At 43.9% G+C, this 18,141-nt stretch overlaps 1 protein-coding gene across 2 annotated transcripts in view; it reads left to right on the plus strand.

Moving 5' to 3' along the window:
* The first annotated feature begins 3,879 nt into the window (after positions 1 to 3,879).
* The window catches only part of C8b (complement C8 beta chain), a 38,409-nt gene continuing 24,147 nt past the window's right edge, over positions 3,880 to 18,141 (plus strand). For both annotated transcript variants that reach the window (XM_059256014.1, XM_059256015.1), the window contains exons 1-3: positions 3,880 to 3,968; positions 10,481 to 10,637; positions 16,918 to 17,059. In XM_059256014.1, coding sequence (XP_059111997.1) covers positions 3,880 to 3,968; positions 10,481 to 10,637; positions 16,918 to 17,059 — 388 coding nt within the window. The remainder of the gene's footprint in view (positions 3,969 to 10,480; positions 10,638 to 16,917; positions 17,060 to 18,141) is intronic.

Genomic DNA, 18,141 nt, shown 5'->3' on the forward strand with positions numbered 1-18,141 from the left:
ACAAGACCAACTAACTTCCTCCTATTCATTGTTTCTGTTTTGGTAACATGGACAAATAAACCCTTTCTCCCCAAGTTCCTTCAATCATGGTCAATATCAGAGCAATAGAAAACACACTAAAACACACACCCAGCAGCTGATTGGACAGACAGAATTGCCAGCTTTGCCTAAACCTCTTTTAAGCTACATGAAGAGCCTTTGTTGTGCATTGAAAGATAAATGTGTTCCAGGAGCACAGTGCCGTTGTGGTAAAACCGTGAAACTTGGCGTTGGCCATAGACCTGGGTGTAGGCTGCAAAATTCCATCAGCAGAGGTCAGCAAGTGGATTCATATAGTGATGAATTTCTACATAGAGTTTAAAGGCTTAGAAACACATGACCCATTTTAAAGCTCCCCTGTGATCAGCAATAAGAGCTATGGCCCCTAGGACAGTAGCTAGACCAGAGGGCTGATGAGGTATTATCTTTTCAGCAAACCTGAAGCAATGCTGGCACTCTCTAAGAGCAGGACAGAGCTTCTGAACGTGAAAAGACACTCTAGAGGTCAGAAAAAAATCTTATATCCAGCAATGGATTGGCTGCCAGCCATCTGTGGAAGCAGCTGTAGATCCCCAACCTACAGGCACAGGGGCAATCTTTGCTTTGTTGGTTTACTGCTGATTTCAAACAGGATGATGAACAGGAAGACTATGATACTGCTAAAAACCTGGCCGTGGAAATGTGTGTCATTATCTCTGCAATTGCAGGCTACCATCGTCCCACATGACCTCAGGTGAGGAGCTTGGAGAACCCTGGAGGGTGCTATGAGGTTCATATTCCAGGAGATCTTTTAGGGACCAAAGGATCTTACATCGGTATAAAACAATGAGTGGTATTTAATCCCCTGAGGCATTTATTCTGGGCAAGCATAGAGGTGAGAACCTGTGATTCATTCGTGTAACTTTGACTTTTAGGTTCCTGCATGGATGCTTGTCAGTGAGTTGGTCAAAAGGAGACCCTTACTGTATAAGGATTTGATTCCTCTTACATGGTTTGTGCTCATTAGTTTTTGTGGTTTTTTGTATTTTGGTGTTTGTTTGTTTGTTTGAAAAAATGTGACCATCAGATTGACCCATGAAATATTTTTCTTGATTAATGTTTGATGTTGGAGGTTCCAGCCCACTGTGTATGCTGCCACTACTGGGCAGGTAGGCCTGGGTTGTATTTAAAAAAAAAAAAAAAAACCAAGCTAAGCAAGCCATGGAGACAAGTCAGTAAGCAGCATGCCTCCATGCTCTGTGCTTCTGTCCCTGCCTCTGGGTTCCTTTGTTGAGTTCCTGCTCTGAGTTTACTGCATGATGGACTGTGATTGGGTTGAGTAAGCCTAATAAACCCATTCCTGCTTTGGGTAGTGGTTTCTCTATCATGACAATAGAAAGCAAACTAATACACACATGGATGGGAACAGGGATAGTACTTGGAACTCAATTTTCTGCCTGCTTACCAATGATTAACTGCAGCAATCAATTGTGTCAAAGTTCAGACCGACTGCATCCTTGGGGATGTCGGCAAGACAATGCCTTGTGCTTGAGTTTATGGTGACTGTAATATGAACAGGTTGGTCTACTGTAGAGCATGTGAGGGACCACTATCTTCCCTAGATGTCCCTCCACCCCTTTTCTGCGTGCCCAACCCCAGCCTAGTTACTCCAGTAGACACAGAGAGGTGGTAGCCTGGGAGAGCACCCCAACTTACATTCGGAAGTTAGGTCATTCAAACCTGGAGACAACCTATGGAATGGATGTCAATGAACATTTTATCAATAAGACAGTTTTGGAGAACACCAAATGTTTTTTCTATCTCACCCTTGTGTTACATGTCACCTCTCCCCGCCGAGGTTCCTCACCACATTCGCAACTCACCCAGCATCTACCCTTTAAAGAGTTGTAGGTTCCTTGACACCATTTGATGAAGATAATTTGTGATTTGATTTTAGTTCATTGATTCTTGAGGATTGGGAAGGCGCTTCTTTAAGCTTCGGTGTTTGCATCTTGCCTAAGCATTGCACAGTGCACTTGTCACACACACACACACACACACACACACACACACACACACACACACACACACACACGCTCACCCTGCCACCCAGTGCTGAGATCTTTACCACTGTCTCCAGGTTGGAATCAGAACTGAAATATATAAAAACCCACCTCACATCTGGTCATGGGCAGCCTGGCGGGTGCTTCTTTTCCTTCCTCCCTCCCTCCCTCTCTCCCTCCCTCTCTCTCTCCCTCCCTCCCTCCCTTCCTTCCTTCCCTCATGTGTTGTGTGTGTACAACCATATGTGTACAGAGGTCATAGGAGAACATTGGGTGTTGTCCTCTGTCATTCTCTATCTTACTCCTTCAAGACAGGGTCTCCTGATCCTGGACAGGTGCTTGTGACCATACCTAGTAGTTTGTTTGGGTTTTTTCCCCTTCAAACATGGGTACTAAAGATCTGAGTTTAGTCTTTCTGTTTGCACAAGTACTCTTACACATTAAGCCATCTCCCTAGCCCCTGAGAAGCATTTCTAGAGGTTTTGAGGTGAGTGGCTGAGTAGATTGTGCTATTTCTAGAACACGTCTCTCTGGTCTTTTCCTTTAAGTTGACTGAACGGGGAGGGTGGCAGATGAACCTGGGAGCCATCTTGAGCAACAAAAAGCTATGGGAGAGGGGGCCTGTCTTCCTAGGCTCCAATAGTATACTGATGGTTGTGAGTGATACCTGCCTTGGCTGGATTCATTCCCAGAGAAGGAATTGGGGTTTCCATAACCTGGCAAATGAGGGAAGTGGTAGGTGAAGAGTCTGGTAGCCACTCAGGTGTATCAACCGTGGCTCTCAACAGTCTCCAGCAAATATTAGAGACAAATGTTGAATTTTCCTGACTCAATCAGCTGCTAAACTTACTTCCCAACAAGGTTAGAGCTGAGTGCCCAATAAATAAGACCCTATAGAAGCCATGTCGATGCAGGAATACAGATTAGAATATTTTCTTGAAATTATAATTTTTACAATACCTCTTTGCATGACATTTGCACATTTAATATCTCATCTGATTCTTCTGGTTCTGGGGCATTTTATCAAGAGGAAACAGAGAATATCAGGTGCATATGGAGAATACATGATACCTGCCTTGCATTGCTCAATGCATTCTGAATATTTAGATTTACTCATGTTTTATTAGCATATAATCATCATCATAATAATGGGTTTCATTGTAACATTTTCATGCATGTTTATAATGTTTCTCCTGTCACTCTCCCACTGACTGAGCACAGCACTGGGAGATGGGCACTATTGTTATCTGTTTTATAGAGGGTAGTATCTATTCTGGTGACACAGCAGAGAATCATATGGAAAGAATTTGAACTCAGGAGGTGGAAATTATATAGAAAGAATTCAAACTCCAGTGGCTGAGGTCTGGAGCCCTGCTCAGAGTTGCTACACATCTGGGACTCAGACCCAGTCCCATTTGACTTCAGATGCTGCACTCAGTTTGTTGAGGACAGGAGGACATGTGTCTGAGTACCCACCATGTCCTGGTACACACTACTTTCCCTATATCAATTTATCTAGCCCTCACCATTTGGGGAGGCTGAGGTATGTGCTTCCTGAGGTACTCAGGTAAGGTAACTTGCATGAAGTTAGTTTTTCTCACTGTCTTTGGTTTGCAGTGTCACAAGTGAGCACATTTCTGCTGTGCAAAGTCAGCTGAGGTCCCAGGCAGTGGCTTCTGTTTGCTTTGCTGAGCTGTTTGCTCTGTGGGAACAGAACTGAAAGTAGCAATAGTGAGTAGGCTTTTCAGACATTCGGGGACCTCACCGGGGACCTCACCGGAGCTCCTGTCACACAGACATGAAGACAAGGGCCCAGCCTTGGAGGGCACTGGCAAAGTCATGTCTTCTCTGTGCTGCCCTAGGATGTCTCCAATTCTCTGGTTCCAGGTAAGTGATGGGTACAAATGATTCCCTGATCAGTTACATGGCAGAGAGTGTAAAACCACACAATGCTGACCAGCTCTGCCACAAGCCTGTGGGCAGAGGAACATCTCTTGAAGCAATTTGCATGTGTCTGATAAAATAAAATCAACAACTCCCTCTGAATTATCATGGACCCAAGTGGCTGGCTTCAACAAAAGTGCCTGTTAAAGAACTGACATGTTTAAATGAATTTTGCCACGCTGAGAAGAATAGGATGCATGTTTTATATTCTGAGTGAAGCTTTGGTCTGGCTCTCTATGCAAAAGAAGGTTTATTATATATGAAAAATGAGCCAGTTCACATGAATGATCCTAATAAATGGCAATGTCTTGCTCTACCCACCCAGCAGCGCAATATATCTAGAGTGAGTGGATCTCTCAAACTCTTTCTTCCTCTCTTTCCCTCTCCTCCTCTCTCACAGATGTTTGTTCCCAGGAACTAAATAACTAATTTATTTCATCCAAAATTCCACTCATAGGATGGGAAAGAGCTAAAGAAGGTAATCTTAGTCAGCGCTCAAACTTGGGTTCCAGAGAAAGATGTACCAGAACCTTGGCAACCTGACCATCCTCCTTGTGCCTGAGCAGTTCCCACCATGAGATGTGGAAGTGCTCAGGTACCTGAGTGTTCATGAGCACTTGTTGCTGGGGTTATCTCCAGTCCCTCCCGGACCCGCAGCCACTCAGATCCAAATAAACACACAGATGCTTATATTATTTAAACTGTTTGGCCTAATGGCTCAGGCTTCTTGCTAGCTAGATCCTACATCTTAAATTAACCCATTTCTATTAATCTATAAGTTGCCACGTGGCTTGTGGCTTACCGGTACTTTTACATCTCACTTGCTTATCATTGTGGCAGCTGGCAGCGTCTCCTGACTCAGCCTTACTGTTCCCCAAATTCTCTTCTCCGCTTGTCCTGCCTATACTTCCTGCCTGGCTACTGGCCAATCAGCATTCTATTTGTCAACCAATCAGAGCAACACATTCACAGCATACAGAACGTATCCACAGCCAGCACTGCTATGGGAAGAGAGAGAGGTAGAAGTTTTTTTACTCTCCAACTGCTCCCTGATAGTAACTTTTCAATAGTGTGAGCAGCGCCACGTGCTCCATGGGCCTTCTGTTCTGAGCTCTGCATCATGCCAGTCAGCCTCTGTCGAGCACCTTTCCAGGGATCAGGATTGTAAGTCCTCACTCACCAAGTACTCCAGCATTCACCCTTAGAATTAACATGACCCTCAGCTTGGCAGAGAGATTAACTATGCTGCTAAGGCTGCCCATGTTTACTTATTAGCCCAGAGAACCCTGCAGTGCCCGGTGAGTTGTGCCTGGAGGAGAGGGCTCATACAGCCCTCTCAGAAGCAGCATGTTCCTGTACGCAGCCCCTTGTTTATGACAGCATATACAGAGCTGAACAAGACCCCAGACTCATGTTCTCGGGGAGCATGGCAGTGTGTGAGACTTGTGAGAGGTGGTGTAGAGACAAACATCACTCAAGGGAGAGAGTGACTAGTTCTCCTGAGCAGGGGTCCTGGCAAGGGGTAAAAAGGGTGCATCAGGCATAGGAAACTGCATACACAAAGGCCTGGAGGTATGAGAGAGCCTGGCTTGATCCCAAGGCTCTAGGTACATTTCAGTCTCATTGAGTAGACACCAAGGTGAGAACTGTGAGGAGGAGGAGGAAGAACAAGTAGCTGGGGATGCGAACAATATCCTCCAGGTATAGAAGGTTTGAAGTGAAGGGGTGACGCGATGGGATGTATTTATTGGCAAGTTCTCTTTTAGGTAGGGGCTGGAGTTTCAGCAGATAAGAAGTGCAGGCTATAAAACTCGGAGCTGTATCCTATGAGGAGGGGGAGTGTCCCTTTGTTCCCACTCTGTGGAAGGACAAACTGATCCCCAGAGGAGGGAAGAGAATGGCTCCCACTCAGTGGGCCTCCAGCCCTTCCCTGACTCCTGGTTGAATATTCTGCTCTCCACCCATGATCTCTACATGCCATCCCTGAGCACAACATGCCTTGGAGTATCAGACACAAAAATCAAAACAGAAATATTCTGTGTAGGAGCAGAAAGTGTTGCAAGCTCCTTCATATCATAAACTTTGTCATTTCGTTTGCTCAGGTCCCATTGTCACATGGCCTATTGATCACTATTGATTGTCACTGTTGCAGGCATTCACTCTCGCCCTCACAGTCAATCTACCACTTACAGATGTAGAGAGAAGGAAACTGAGGCTCGAAGACTATGTGACTCTCAAGGCTATTGAATCCATTGTGTGTGTGCAGAACTCAAGCATTCTTGCTGTTTTCTGCCTCTCATTAACACACTTCCCAAATCCACCTGACTTGCTAGACACCCAGGATGTTTCTGTAGGACACACATTTGCTGCTTTGAGATGTTGCTTTAAATTCCATGTCTGCAACAGCAAATGACAGAGAGAAATGGGAAACCTTTCCCCCAGAAACCACCCCCGCCCCAGCAAAGTGGAAGATGCTGTTTATACAGGGTTGCAGCAGCCGAACAAATTGTGTGTGACAAGAAAGTTGTTGTGTCAGGCCATTTCCACAGAGAGCCAAAATATATTGATGTGGCCCATCCATATAAGCTGAGGGCTGGAAATTTACTGCTGACCTAATCCTGCTGTGCTTGATGGATCCATCTTTATTTTGATCAGAGAAAGAGAATAGGCGACCTGGACCCAGAACAATGTGTCCTAAGGCTGGCAACAAGGTTCTGTGCACCCCAAAGGAAGGCATGTCCTTGCCTGTACTTCCTCAAAAGGGGCATATTTCCAGTGAAGTATAAAAGGCTGCTTATACTAACATTTTTTTTTGAAATTGCAAAAGGTTAGGATATGAATGTGACTCAGAGGAATCAATGACATGCAAGAGATGTTCTAGGAGATAACATCCAGATGAAAGCGGCACACTAGGTCCCTTCAGGAATCAATGTGGGTCTGGTTGACGTGGGTGGGCAGAAGCACCCACGTCTGAAAAATGGTGCGCAACAATGCACAAGGTCAAGGCAAAGCACAGGAAGGTGATGCTGCACCCGGCACACATCTGTGACAGCATTCACAAGACGCTGGACTGACACACAGCATGTCTGTGACAGTTGTTGGCCTCACAAACAGGACTGGGGCTGGTGTGGTACTCAGATGCCCGATTCCTGGAGATGCCATTTAGTTAAAGACCATGCAAGTGTGGCGAAAGATTGGCAGGGGGCAATGTGGGTGTGGGGCCCTGAGTGATTATTAATTTTCAGTACTTCTCGAGGCAGTTTTATGTTACAGACGAGTTGGGCTTTGCATTCGTGTCTGTTAATTGCATGTCGGGCTTTCATTATGGCACTTTCATACATGCTCATAATATACTTTGACCATGTGCACCCCCTCTATTACTCTTTCTTATCTCCTCTCCCCATATGGAGGCATCTCAGCAGCAGCCAAGCCAGTGGGTTTGTTTCCATAGAAATTCCTCAGGGTGGAAGGTGCACATAGTCGCGTGCAAAGGCCTCGGTTGAACCTGCCATTTATGCAGCTCCATGCCATTCTCAAATTGAAGATGTGACTAGACACTAGCCTTTCCTTTAGATTTGCATTGTGTGGCACTAATGAACCACACTTACCCGATGTAATTTACAAACATACTATTTATTCTGCTGATTATTTCATTATATTGCCACCCCCGTAATGGAAATTGGGTGTAAAAATGAGAGATCCGGTGGTTATAACTACTTCTTGCAAGTTCCCTCTGTAAGCCATCATCTTGCCCATTAACGGGCTCTCAAATCTCGGAGAGGAAAATAATTGTGACTCTTAATAGCAACTGTGCACATTACTTATCCACTTGGTCTCCACTGTGGCCCCGAATTGGGGTGATACTTGGGGAAAAAAAAACAGTGTAACTGCTTGGTAGTTGAAATAGGAAGAAGGTACCCTGCAGAGCTGTCAAATACATACTTAGGAGAAGCCAAATCACAGACAGTATTGTTTTGTCAAACCCGAGCAAATTAGTAGATAGGAGCCCATCGGAGGGCCCCTGCTGGTGTGCAGCATCCTGCCTCAGTAACCACTTTCAAGTACCCACCTGTGGTTTCCAGTAGAGTCTTTGACCTTTTGCTAAAGATCCAACTTTACTAGGCAATTGATTTTTGCCAGTCTCTGGGGCAGCCATGGAAATGGAGCTCACAGTAGTTAATATTATCCTCCTTTTAGGACTTTTGCCAAGTGAAAATGTGTCGTTAATGACCTTGTTTGGAGTGACATCCTGTGTGTTTGACAGTGGAAGCTTTGTGATGTTCCTCCTAATGACTTAATCTTAGAGACCAGGATGAAACAGGCCTTGCAGACACTTACTGAGATGGTGATGGGAAGCAACTGGAGTGGATCCAGGTTGGATCTGCTTCCAGACGTCATGGGGCAAGGGGAGACTGCATGCTCAGAATCAGACAGGCTTAGATCCCAGGACAACTACATCCCGGGTTCACTGCAGCAGATACGTTGTGTCTCTCTGAGCCATTTCAGCATCTGTCCAGGTGACCACAGTCCATAGCTACCATCGAGCACATCTGTGGGATGGGATAAAAACATCTAATACAATGCTTAGGTCTGACATCCTAGCCCCTCAGTAAATCTTCATTCCTTTCTTTCTTGTACCTCCTCTTTAGCTTAAGAAGTACAAGTTACAAGGGCGCTTACACTGATATGCATACTCACGGGAAGAGATGAAAAAAATCATAGCATGTCTACCATGTTCTAGGTAGGGAAACTGAGGCTCCCATAGTTGAAATAATGAGTTCATTCATTCACTTGGCCCAGCTGTGTGCCAGGGACTCAACAAGTAGCTGACTTTACAGTTTAGACATGTTTCAGTTCTCGTGTGGCTTGTCTGCTCTGAAGGTGTGGCTCCTCTGCCCTCCACCCCATTTCCCTGCTTCACTCACCCCCTCAGATGCTTCCTGACCTGCATGGCTCAACCTGATACTGGCCCCCCTCCTCTTCTGTGTCCCTGATGCGCCCTAAGCACTTTTCATGTTGTGGTAGTTTGAATAAGAGTATCTCCCATAGGCTCAGATGTTTGAATACTTGGCCCCCATTGGTGGTTGTGTTTGGGTAGTCTTAAGGAGTGGGGTATTGATGGAGTGCATCACTGTGGCCTAGTTTTGAGGTTTCAAAACTTCATGCCATTTTCAGTTAGATTTTTCTTCTTCCTGCTTGGAGTTCAAGCCCTCAGCTTTCACTCCACATGCTGTGTCTGCTGGTGGCTGCCACAGTTCCCACCATAATAGACGCTTAGTCCTCTGGAAATGTAAGTCAAATAAACCCATCCGTAAGTTGCCTCGGCCAAGGTGTTTTATCACAGTGATAGAACAGTAACTGATACACTTGGCCTGCTTCTCTCAAAAGGGATTAGTCACTTCCCCTCCTCACCTTCTCATGACCAGATCTGTTTCTCTAGCACAGAACTCCCTTCCTGATTTCAGACCCAGGTAGGAACTGTGCCCTGCGTGAGTTTATGTGGCTATCCCATGGGCACCTAGAGCTTAGCCTGCCTCGGCCATCTTCCACAACATCTTGGGCCTCCTATGTTCCCACCACCTAGGCATTCAAGTAGGATACTGGCATCAACCTAAACCGTTTCCTTCCTCTCAGACCTTTCCAGTCCATCCATTTGCCGATCACTTTCTATCGCTTCCACCTGAGACCTTTCTCACCCATTCCTCTACCCTGGCCCTGCTGTAGTTCAGGTTCATATCATGTCACGGGGACTCCTACACCAGCCTCCACCTTCTCCCCAGCCTCCAGACTTAACTAACCTATAACTAACCTCTGCACATCTTCAAGCCCAGCTCTGGCCATGGGCCCTGCATGCATTAAAAATTGCCAAGACACAAGACTTGTTTCTCTCTTAAGTAGATCCTGTGCCGCATACCCAGAAGCCTGGTGTCTTCAGTATCAATTGTTCTTGGCAAATGTTTCGTGGACATTTAAGATGAAAAGGCATCATCTAGTACAAACCCTCAATCTTCAGAGGATAAAAAGGAGGCCCATAGATAGGGAGTGTGTTGCTGAGATTGGATTTCCTGTGTATCCATAGCCCATGAGAGTTTAAGTGCTCACCTATTGGCTATAATTTATAATCCAGAAACAGTTGTGTAAGGCAATACATTTCAGCCACTGTGTGGAGGAAAAAAAATGAAGCTCCTACAGACTGGAAATCAGATCGCACAAGTGGCTGAGACACTGTCTTCTAACCAGAGTTCAGTACTCTTTACCATGGTAGTCCTCATGCCAGGCACTTCCTGGGGGCTCAATACATATTTGTTAGATGAATTAACAAGCACTGAAATGATAAACTACCTGCCTTGCATTCGTGATCTGATCTACATTTATGGGATGGGTGATTGATGGGTGGCAGGGAATGAATGTAATTCGTTTAGGATATGCAACTCTTCTCTTACAATGATTCTTAGAGGGGAGCATCCAGATTTCTTCGGCACAAATGCAGTCAACCAGAGCCTTGCTAAGAGCAGACAAGTACGGAGTGTGGACGTCACCCCAGCACCTGTTGACTGTGAGCTATCCAGCTGGTCCTCCTGGACTGCATGTGACCCCTGTCAGAAAAAAAGGGTAAGATCCCAGGCCTTGGGTGAGTGCCAAGCTTCTGGGCAGGGGTGGGAGGTCAAGAAGGAGACTAGTCTTCAACATTGGTGGTGTCTGGCCATAGTCTATCCTTTAAGATGCAAGCTGTTGGAATGATTCTCCTTTCTCTGTGCTTTCAAACAGCAAACAGTTGCTCCCTTTGGTATTACAGTGGTTTTTACAAAGCTGTCTTTTCTGCATCCTGCCTCTGACCTGCTCTGTCTATCCATCATTCACGGTATAGCCAGGGAAGCTACCCCAAAGCTACATCTGACTAGTCTTTCCCCAAATGAGCCCTAAGGATCAAAGCAAGACTTGTGTGTCACCTAACCTGGCCTCATCTCTATGATATACCAGCTCTTGTAATCTTCCACCTCTGTCACTCCCTCTGTACCTCTGTTCATGTCCCTTTCTCAGCTAGCAATAACCTTTCCCACTGCCTTCACTTTCTAACATGACTCAGACTTGATTCTCTGCTCCAGGCAACCTCTTCTGTGAAGCCTTCCCTGACTGCTCATCAGCCCTAGATCCTCATAAAGCAAATTGTGCATGCTTCTCCAGGTCCCCCTACCCTATATCCTATATCCTAACATATATCACACTGTGGCCTTTACTATTTACTGCCATAAACAGAAAACTTGTAAGGGTGCATGCATGTAACAGGTGCTTCATAACACCCTTATATTTGAGCTCACTCTGCTCTCTGATATCTTTGCAAGGAAAATAAGGTGGCTGTCACATATTCTGTTAGACGGATAAATGAAAACTTAGAGCAGGTAAGTGCTTCTTGGAGCCCTCTGGTAGCAGATAAGCCTCAATTCAGGCCATGAGGTCCTCTCCCTTGTGATGGAAGAGCTGACCCAGGACCCCAGTCCTGAACAAAGCAGATGTACCAGAAGAGAGAGAGAGAGAGAGAGAGAGAGAGAGAGAGAGAGAGAGAGAGAGAGAGAGAATGGTTGCCATTCCTTTAGCTCCTTGAGAACCCAGACCTATCATGGCAAAGACTCTGGAGAGGCTGAGGAAGCCAGCCCAGGGCAATTGCACAGTTAATTGGATCAATGGGGAAAGCCAAGCACTATCATTCTGTTTCCAGAGTAGGTTTTCTTGCTGAAGTTATCAACATTGATCCAATTATCTGGATAATTGCTTCATCTGCACCATAAACCAGAAGGACTGAGCATGAGCCAGCTAGCCAGAGATGCTCACTGTGGACTTCCTCAGCTGGATGGCTGGGGCTCAGTGAAATCTCTCAGCCCAGACTTAGAGGTGCATTTCCTCCATCCTTTCCATCTTCCTCAAACCTACTTTGCCTTAAGAGCCTGGGGGTAGTCTTCTGAGAATCTCCTTGTATATGTGTGGCTTTATTTTTATCGTTTAATTGATTTACAGTCTTTGTGCTTTTTTATGGAGTATAGTTTTATAATTTGATACCTGTATGCACTGGGTAATGATCAAGTCAGGGTAATTAGCCTTTCCATCACTCAAACATAATTGTTATCTTTTGCTTGCATGTAAAGAAACTTCAACATCAATGTTCCTAGTTACTTTGAACTATACAATTATTGTGGACTTATCTTCTGTATTATAGAGCATTAGAGCCCCCATCATAGTGTTTTGATAATCAATAGCCACCCTTCTTCTTTTCCCCTTCTTCCTTTCTAGTCCCTAGCAACCTCTAGTCTATTCTTTACTTCTGTGATGAACTATTTTTGCTTCTACAAATGAGTGAGAACCTGTGATTGGCTTTCTCTGTCTAGCTTATTTCCCTTAACATGATGTCCTCAGATTCCATTCAGGTTGCCACAAATGACTGGATCATCCTTTTATACATGACTAAAATTCCATGGTCAGTTATATCATTTTAATCCATTCATCTCTTGATGAACATCTTTGTTGATTTCTTATTTTTGTGATGGTGAATCTTGTTATAATAAACATGGGAGTTCTGGTCTATCTTTGATAAAGTGTTATTACCTTTGGATATATACTCAGTATTTAGACTGTTGGCTCATATGGTAAATCTATTTTCAGGATTTTAAAAATATTTTTGAAAATTCTTCTTTCTTCTTTGTCTTTGTCTTCATGTCCCTCCCCCTTCCTCTTCCCCTCGTCCTCCTTCTTTTGCACAGCCTTAGTACTGTTTTCTGTAATCCATGATGGTTATATTATCTTACGCTCCTATGGACAGTGTGAAAGACCTTCCACTTCTCAGCATTTCTGCCATTAGTATATTATCATTTAAACATATATGTAGAGATCATAGGTCACTTGCCCATTTAAAACTCGGATTATTAGGAATTTTTCTGTTCTTTGAATTCCTTATATATCCTGGGTATTAGCTCCTTGGCAGATGAAGTTCGCAGGTATTTTCTTCGTTCTCTTTTCGTCTCTTGAAGCTGTTGATCATTTCCTTGGCTGTACAGACATGTCCTAGTACAATCTGATCCCATTTGTCTAGCTTTGCTTTTGTTGCCTCTACTATCTGAAATCCTGTTTGCTCTATACTTAGGTGCTCAAGTGTTTCCCCTGTGGTTTCTTCCAGTAATTGCATAGTTTGCGATCTTACATTAGGTCTTTGACCAATTTTAAGTTTTCTTTACTTTTGTTTTGGGTTTGGTTTGGTGTTTTCTGTTTCTTTGTTTTGTTGTTGTTGTTTGTTTGTTTGTTTGTTTGTTTCAAGACAGGGTGTCGGTGCATAGCCTTGGCTATCCTGGAACTTGCTCTGTAGTTCTATGGTGGAACTGGCCTCCAACTCAGAGATCTACTTGCTTCTGCCTCCCAAGTGCTGGGATTAAGGGCATGAGCCACCACACCTGGCAAGTTAGATTTTTATATAAGGGTCTGTCTAGTTTCAGTTTTGTACAGATACATTTCAGTGTTCATTCATTTGTGCTCACTCTCTCTCTCTCTCTCTTGTTCTCTCTCTCTCTTTCTCTCTCTCTCTCTCTCTGTGTGTGTATGTGTGTGTGTGTGCTTATATGTACTTGTGTGTATGCACACATCAGGCTCCATCTACCTTTTTTGGCATAGGGTCTCCCACTTGCCTGAAATCACCAAGCAGGGTAGACTGTAGAAGTAACTGTCTTATTAAATAAGAAACACAGAGCCGATGTAAAGATAAAAGCCCAAGAGGTCAGAGCTAAGAGCCTTACCCTTCCTGCTTCAGCAATCCTCTTCCGCCAAGAGAGACCTACTTCCTGTGTGTTTGTCTTTATATAGACTTTCTGTTCTGCCTTCTCATTGGTTGTAAACCCAACCACATGACTGCCTCGTCACTGCCTGTCTGTACAGACCTCCAGGTCTTCTATGGTTGGTATTGAGATTAAAGGCGTGTGTCTCCAATGCTGGCTGTATCCTTGACCATACAGAGATCTACCTAGCTCTGCCTACCAAGTGCTGGGATAAAGGCGTGCACCACGAACACCCAGCTCTGCTATGGCTTACTATTAGTTCTGACCCCCAGGCAACTTTATTTATTAACATACAAATAAAATCACATTTTAGTACAAATAAAATATCACCATAGTAGACTGCCTGGCCAGGGAGTCCCAAGGTTATGCCTATATCTACCCCTCACCTTTGTCACTACAAGCACATACCACCACACCTGGCTTTTTAAAAGTGGGCTTGGGGTATTGAGCTCAGGTACTCCTGATTGCAGGATAAACACATTACCTACTGAGTGATTTCCCTTGTGTACCCAGTTTTCAGCACCACTTATTTTTAAGAGCTGGTCCTAGAGTAAGTGTTCTTGTTCTAGAGTAAGTGTTCTTGTTCTAGAGTAAGTGTTCTTGTTCTAGAGTAAGTGTTCTTGTTCTAGAGTATGTGTTCTTGTTGCCTTAGAAAACTCTGCTGGCTGTAAGTATGTGGAGTCACTTCTGGGTTTTCTCTCTGTGCCATCAGTCTGTGAGCATGCTCACATGTCTGCCCCATAATTTTTTGACCACACTAGCTTTGTAGTATGTCTTATGTCTTGAGTTGTGATGCCACTTGCCTTGTTCTTTTTGCTCAGAATTGTCTTCACAATGTTTTCTGGATGGTTTGTGCTTCTAGATAAATTTTTTAATCCCCCCCCATACTAGCTCTGTAAACATAGTAATTCATGTGTGATAAGATTCCATCAAATCTCAGATTTACCTTGGGTAGTGTGGACGTTTTAACATTATTTCTTCTAACCCATGAAAACAAAATGTCTCCTGTCTTCTTAATTTTCATTATGATAATCTTTTACTTCCTACATTAAATTTATTTTTACCTGTCTTACTATTTTTGAGCATGTTGTAAACTGAATGATTTCAAGCTCTTTTTCAGTGTGTTTGTTTGAAGCATACATAATGCCATTGGATTTTGTATCCTGCAACCTTACTGTATTTATAAACTGCAGCAGTGTTTTGGTGATGTCCTCAGAGATTTTACATACAAAAGCATGCTACTGACAAATAGAATCAATCCGTTTACTCTCCCCTTTCAATTTATCTGCCTTTTATTTCTTTCTTCTGCCTGATTGTTCAGCCTTACACTTCCAGTTCCATGTTGGATAGGCATGTTATTTTGTCCCAGATTTTTGAAGATACACCTTGAACTTTTCCCCATTTAGTATGATGTTTGCTATGGGTCTGTCGTATATGGGATGGACATTGCATGTATATTGTATGTGTATCTTGTCGTATATTGTGTGTTCCTTCTGTACTTCATTTGTTGATGGCTTCCTAGTTTGTTTGTTCCTCAAAGTTTTATTTAACATCTGTGTCTACCTTCTAGGAAGAATGAGTCTCTAAGGATAAGGGGGATGGCTGTCTAGATTCCCTTTTGTATTTCCAGATCTACTGTATAGATGTCATTTAAGGAGTAACTATGCCTTATGTCACTCTGAAGGGGAGGGTGGCACTCTACTTATTTTCCACACATTTCATACCAAAACCTTGACTGCTAACATTAGAAAACCACCTAAATGTCATCACTTCTTTCTGTCCCCCCTCACCCAGCTTGGGGTCCCTGGTTGCCTGCCCTGCTCTCCCACTCTCCAGCTCCCCTCATTCTCCTTCTTGTATTCCTCTCCATCCATAATGAATTCATCTCTGGTTTCTGGAATAAGAAAACACATCCTTTAGTCGATCAGTGTGACCAGAAACCTTCCTCTACCCAAGTTGTTCTTGGCCGTCCTTTTCCTGCCCTCCACGTCTACCTGATGGTCCTCCTCAACTCTCAGGTCTCAGCCCTGATGTCCTCACTAGAAACCAGTCGCCATCTCTTCCCTTTGCATTGGGAATTTCACCATGAGATTCCAGAGCACGTTGCTGCACTTGCTCAGTTCTGCACCCGCTCTCTGGCCTGTGTTGTCACTGCCGGTGCCTCCTGCCACCAGGGGTGACCCTCTCCTTTGGAAGGCAGGCCAGGACACTTAATCATGATTAAAAACCAACCAACAGGCAAGCAAGCAAAAATACCTACCCTTTTAAATATGAGATAGATTAATCAATATTCTCAGAATAAATGAACAAGATGAGAGAGATGGCAATATTGATTCCTAAAATTGTGGATAATAAAAATGAAAAGTAATGACAAGAAACTGGGTACCTACTTTGTGCCAGAAAAACATGAGCTTGAGATGATATATAATGATATATGATACGAATGAATACATAATTCATAATAAATATATAATGTAACAAATATATAATTACATCATTTAAATTCTAAACTGTACATTTAGGTAATTCATTGCCCCCAGCTTACAGATGAGTAAATTTGGACTCCAAAGACAAAGCTACTTGCCCAACATCATACAACTAGGAAGTACTAGCATCAGCTGGAGTTTCAGAGCACATACTTTTTCATTTATATCACACTGATGCCTTAAGCAATACATGACAATACATGAATCTCTCATTGGAATAATTAAGTGGAGAGTCAGTTTATTGTTAAACTGACTATATGAGCCCCTTTATTGACTTTTTATTCCAAAGCCCGGGCCTTTTTCACACTGAACAAATCTTGGCAGGCCACTGCAAACAGAGATTCAAGACGAGTACCCCAAACTCAGGGAGGATGCAGTGCAGTGGGAGAAACAGTCAGAAAACTGCCAGCCCTGCACAGCCCCTCAGTGTATGTGAAGGAAGCACAGGAATTGGGCACGTAGCCATCAGCCAACTGTATGCTTTCCCTACACCCACAGCTTGGTTGGTGACCATCTGTATACAGTATCCTTAGCTCCTGAGGTCTCTGAGGTCCCATCATTGGCTCACTGTGTTTCTGTCTGTTTCTACAGTACAGACATGCTTACTTGCTCCAGCCCTCCCAGTTCCATGGAGAATTGTGTGACTTCTCTGACAAGGAAGTTGAAGACTGTGTTACCAACCAACCATGCAGAAGTCAAGTGCGATGTGAAGGCTTCGTGTGTGCACAGACAGGTATGAATGAGTGTGGAAAGGAGGAGAGAAGCTTGAAAAGCGGAGAGTAGCTTGTGATGATAGAGGGCCAGACATACAGGGTTCATGATCAGGGTTGCAGGACAGGTCAGGGAGACCCCTTACTGCAAGCCTCGACCTCCTTTTCTGTGTATCATCCCATGAAAACATGCCTACAGTAAGGTAGTATCATTATTATCCCCATTTTGCATCCTGAGAAAGTGAGGCTCAGAGAGGTTACTTGCCACAAATCATCCAGCAGGTCAATAGAGGAACATGCAGGTGAGAATCTGGAAGCTTGGCTGTATTTGCTGACTTTAGAAGTTAGGTATGCTGGAATCAAAAGTCCTAAGTCAGTCTAAATCTGACTGTGTGCGCTAGAAGATTTTATTTAACCTTTTTGGATTTTGATTACATTAATATAAATTGAGTGTTATATTAGTTACTTTTCTATTGCTAAGATACCATGACCAAGGCAACTTATAGAAGAAAGAATTTAATTGGGCTTACAGTTTCAAAGAGTTAGAGTCCATGATAGTAGAACAAGGGCATGGAGCAGAAACAACTGAGAGCTCACATCTTGATCTGAAGGCAGGAGACAGAGAGAGCCAACTTACAATGTCAGGAGTCACTGGAAATCTCAAAGCCCACCCCTAGTGACATATCTCCTCCAACAAGGCCACACCTCTTAATCTTTCCAAATAGTTTCAACTGGAGATCAATTATTCAAGCATATGAGCCTAAGGGGGGACATTCCCATTCAAACCACCACAAGGGTGATGTTAATACCTTATAAACTGGTCATAGCATCATATGACATACGGAGGTAAAAGCTCTCTATCACATATTAGCTCTGCTACTGCTCTCAGAGCCCTAGGGTAGGGTGAAATATGCCAAACCTGAAACAGTTGAGAAGTATGAACAGGATCACTTACCAACAAAAGGCTTTGGAAACATGGGCCTTGTTATTTGCATTTCGGTATCAGTGAGTCTACCATAAGTCCAAATGTGTGATGGAGTCAGTAAAAATGTTGATTTTCCACAAAGAAGAAAAGGGAATATGGAAGACAGATGGGAAGATTGAC

The sequence above is a fragment of the Peromyscus eremicus genome, chromosome 2, assembly GCF_949786415.1.
Source record: "Peromyscus eremicus chromosome 2, PerEre_H2_v1, whole genome shotgun sequence".
Lineage (NCBI taxonomy): Eukaryota > Metazoa > Chordata > Mammalia > Rodentia > Cricetidae > Peromyscus > Peromyscus eremicus.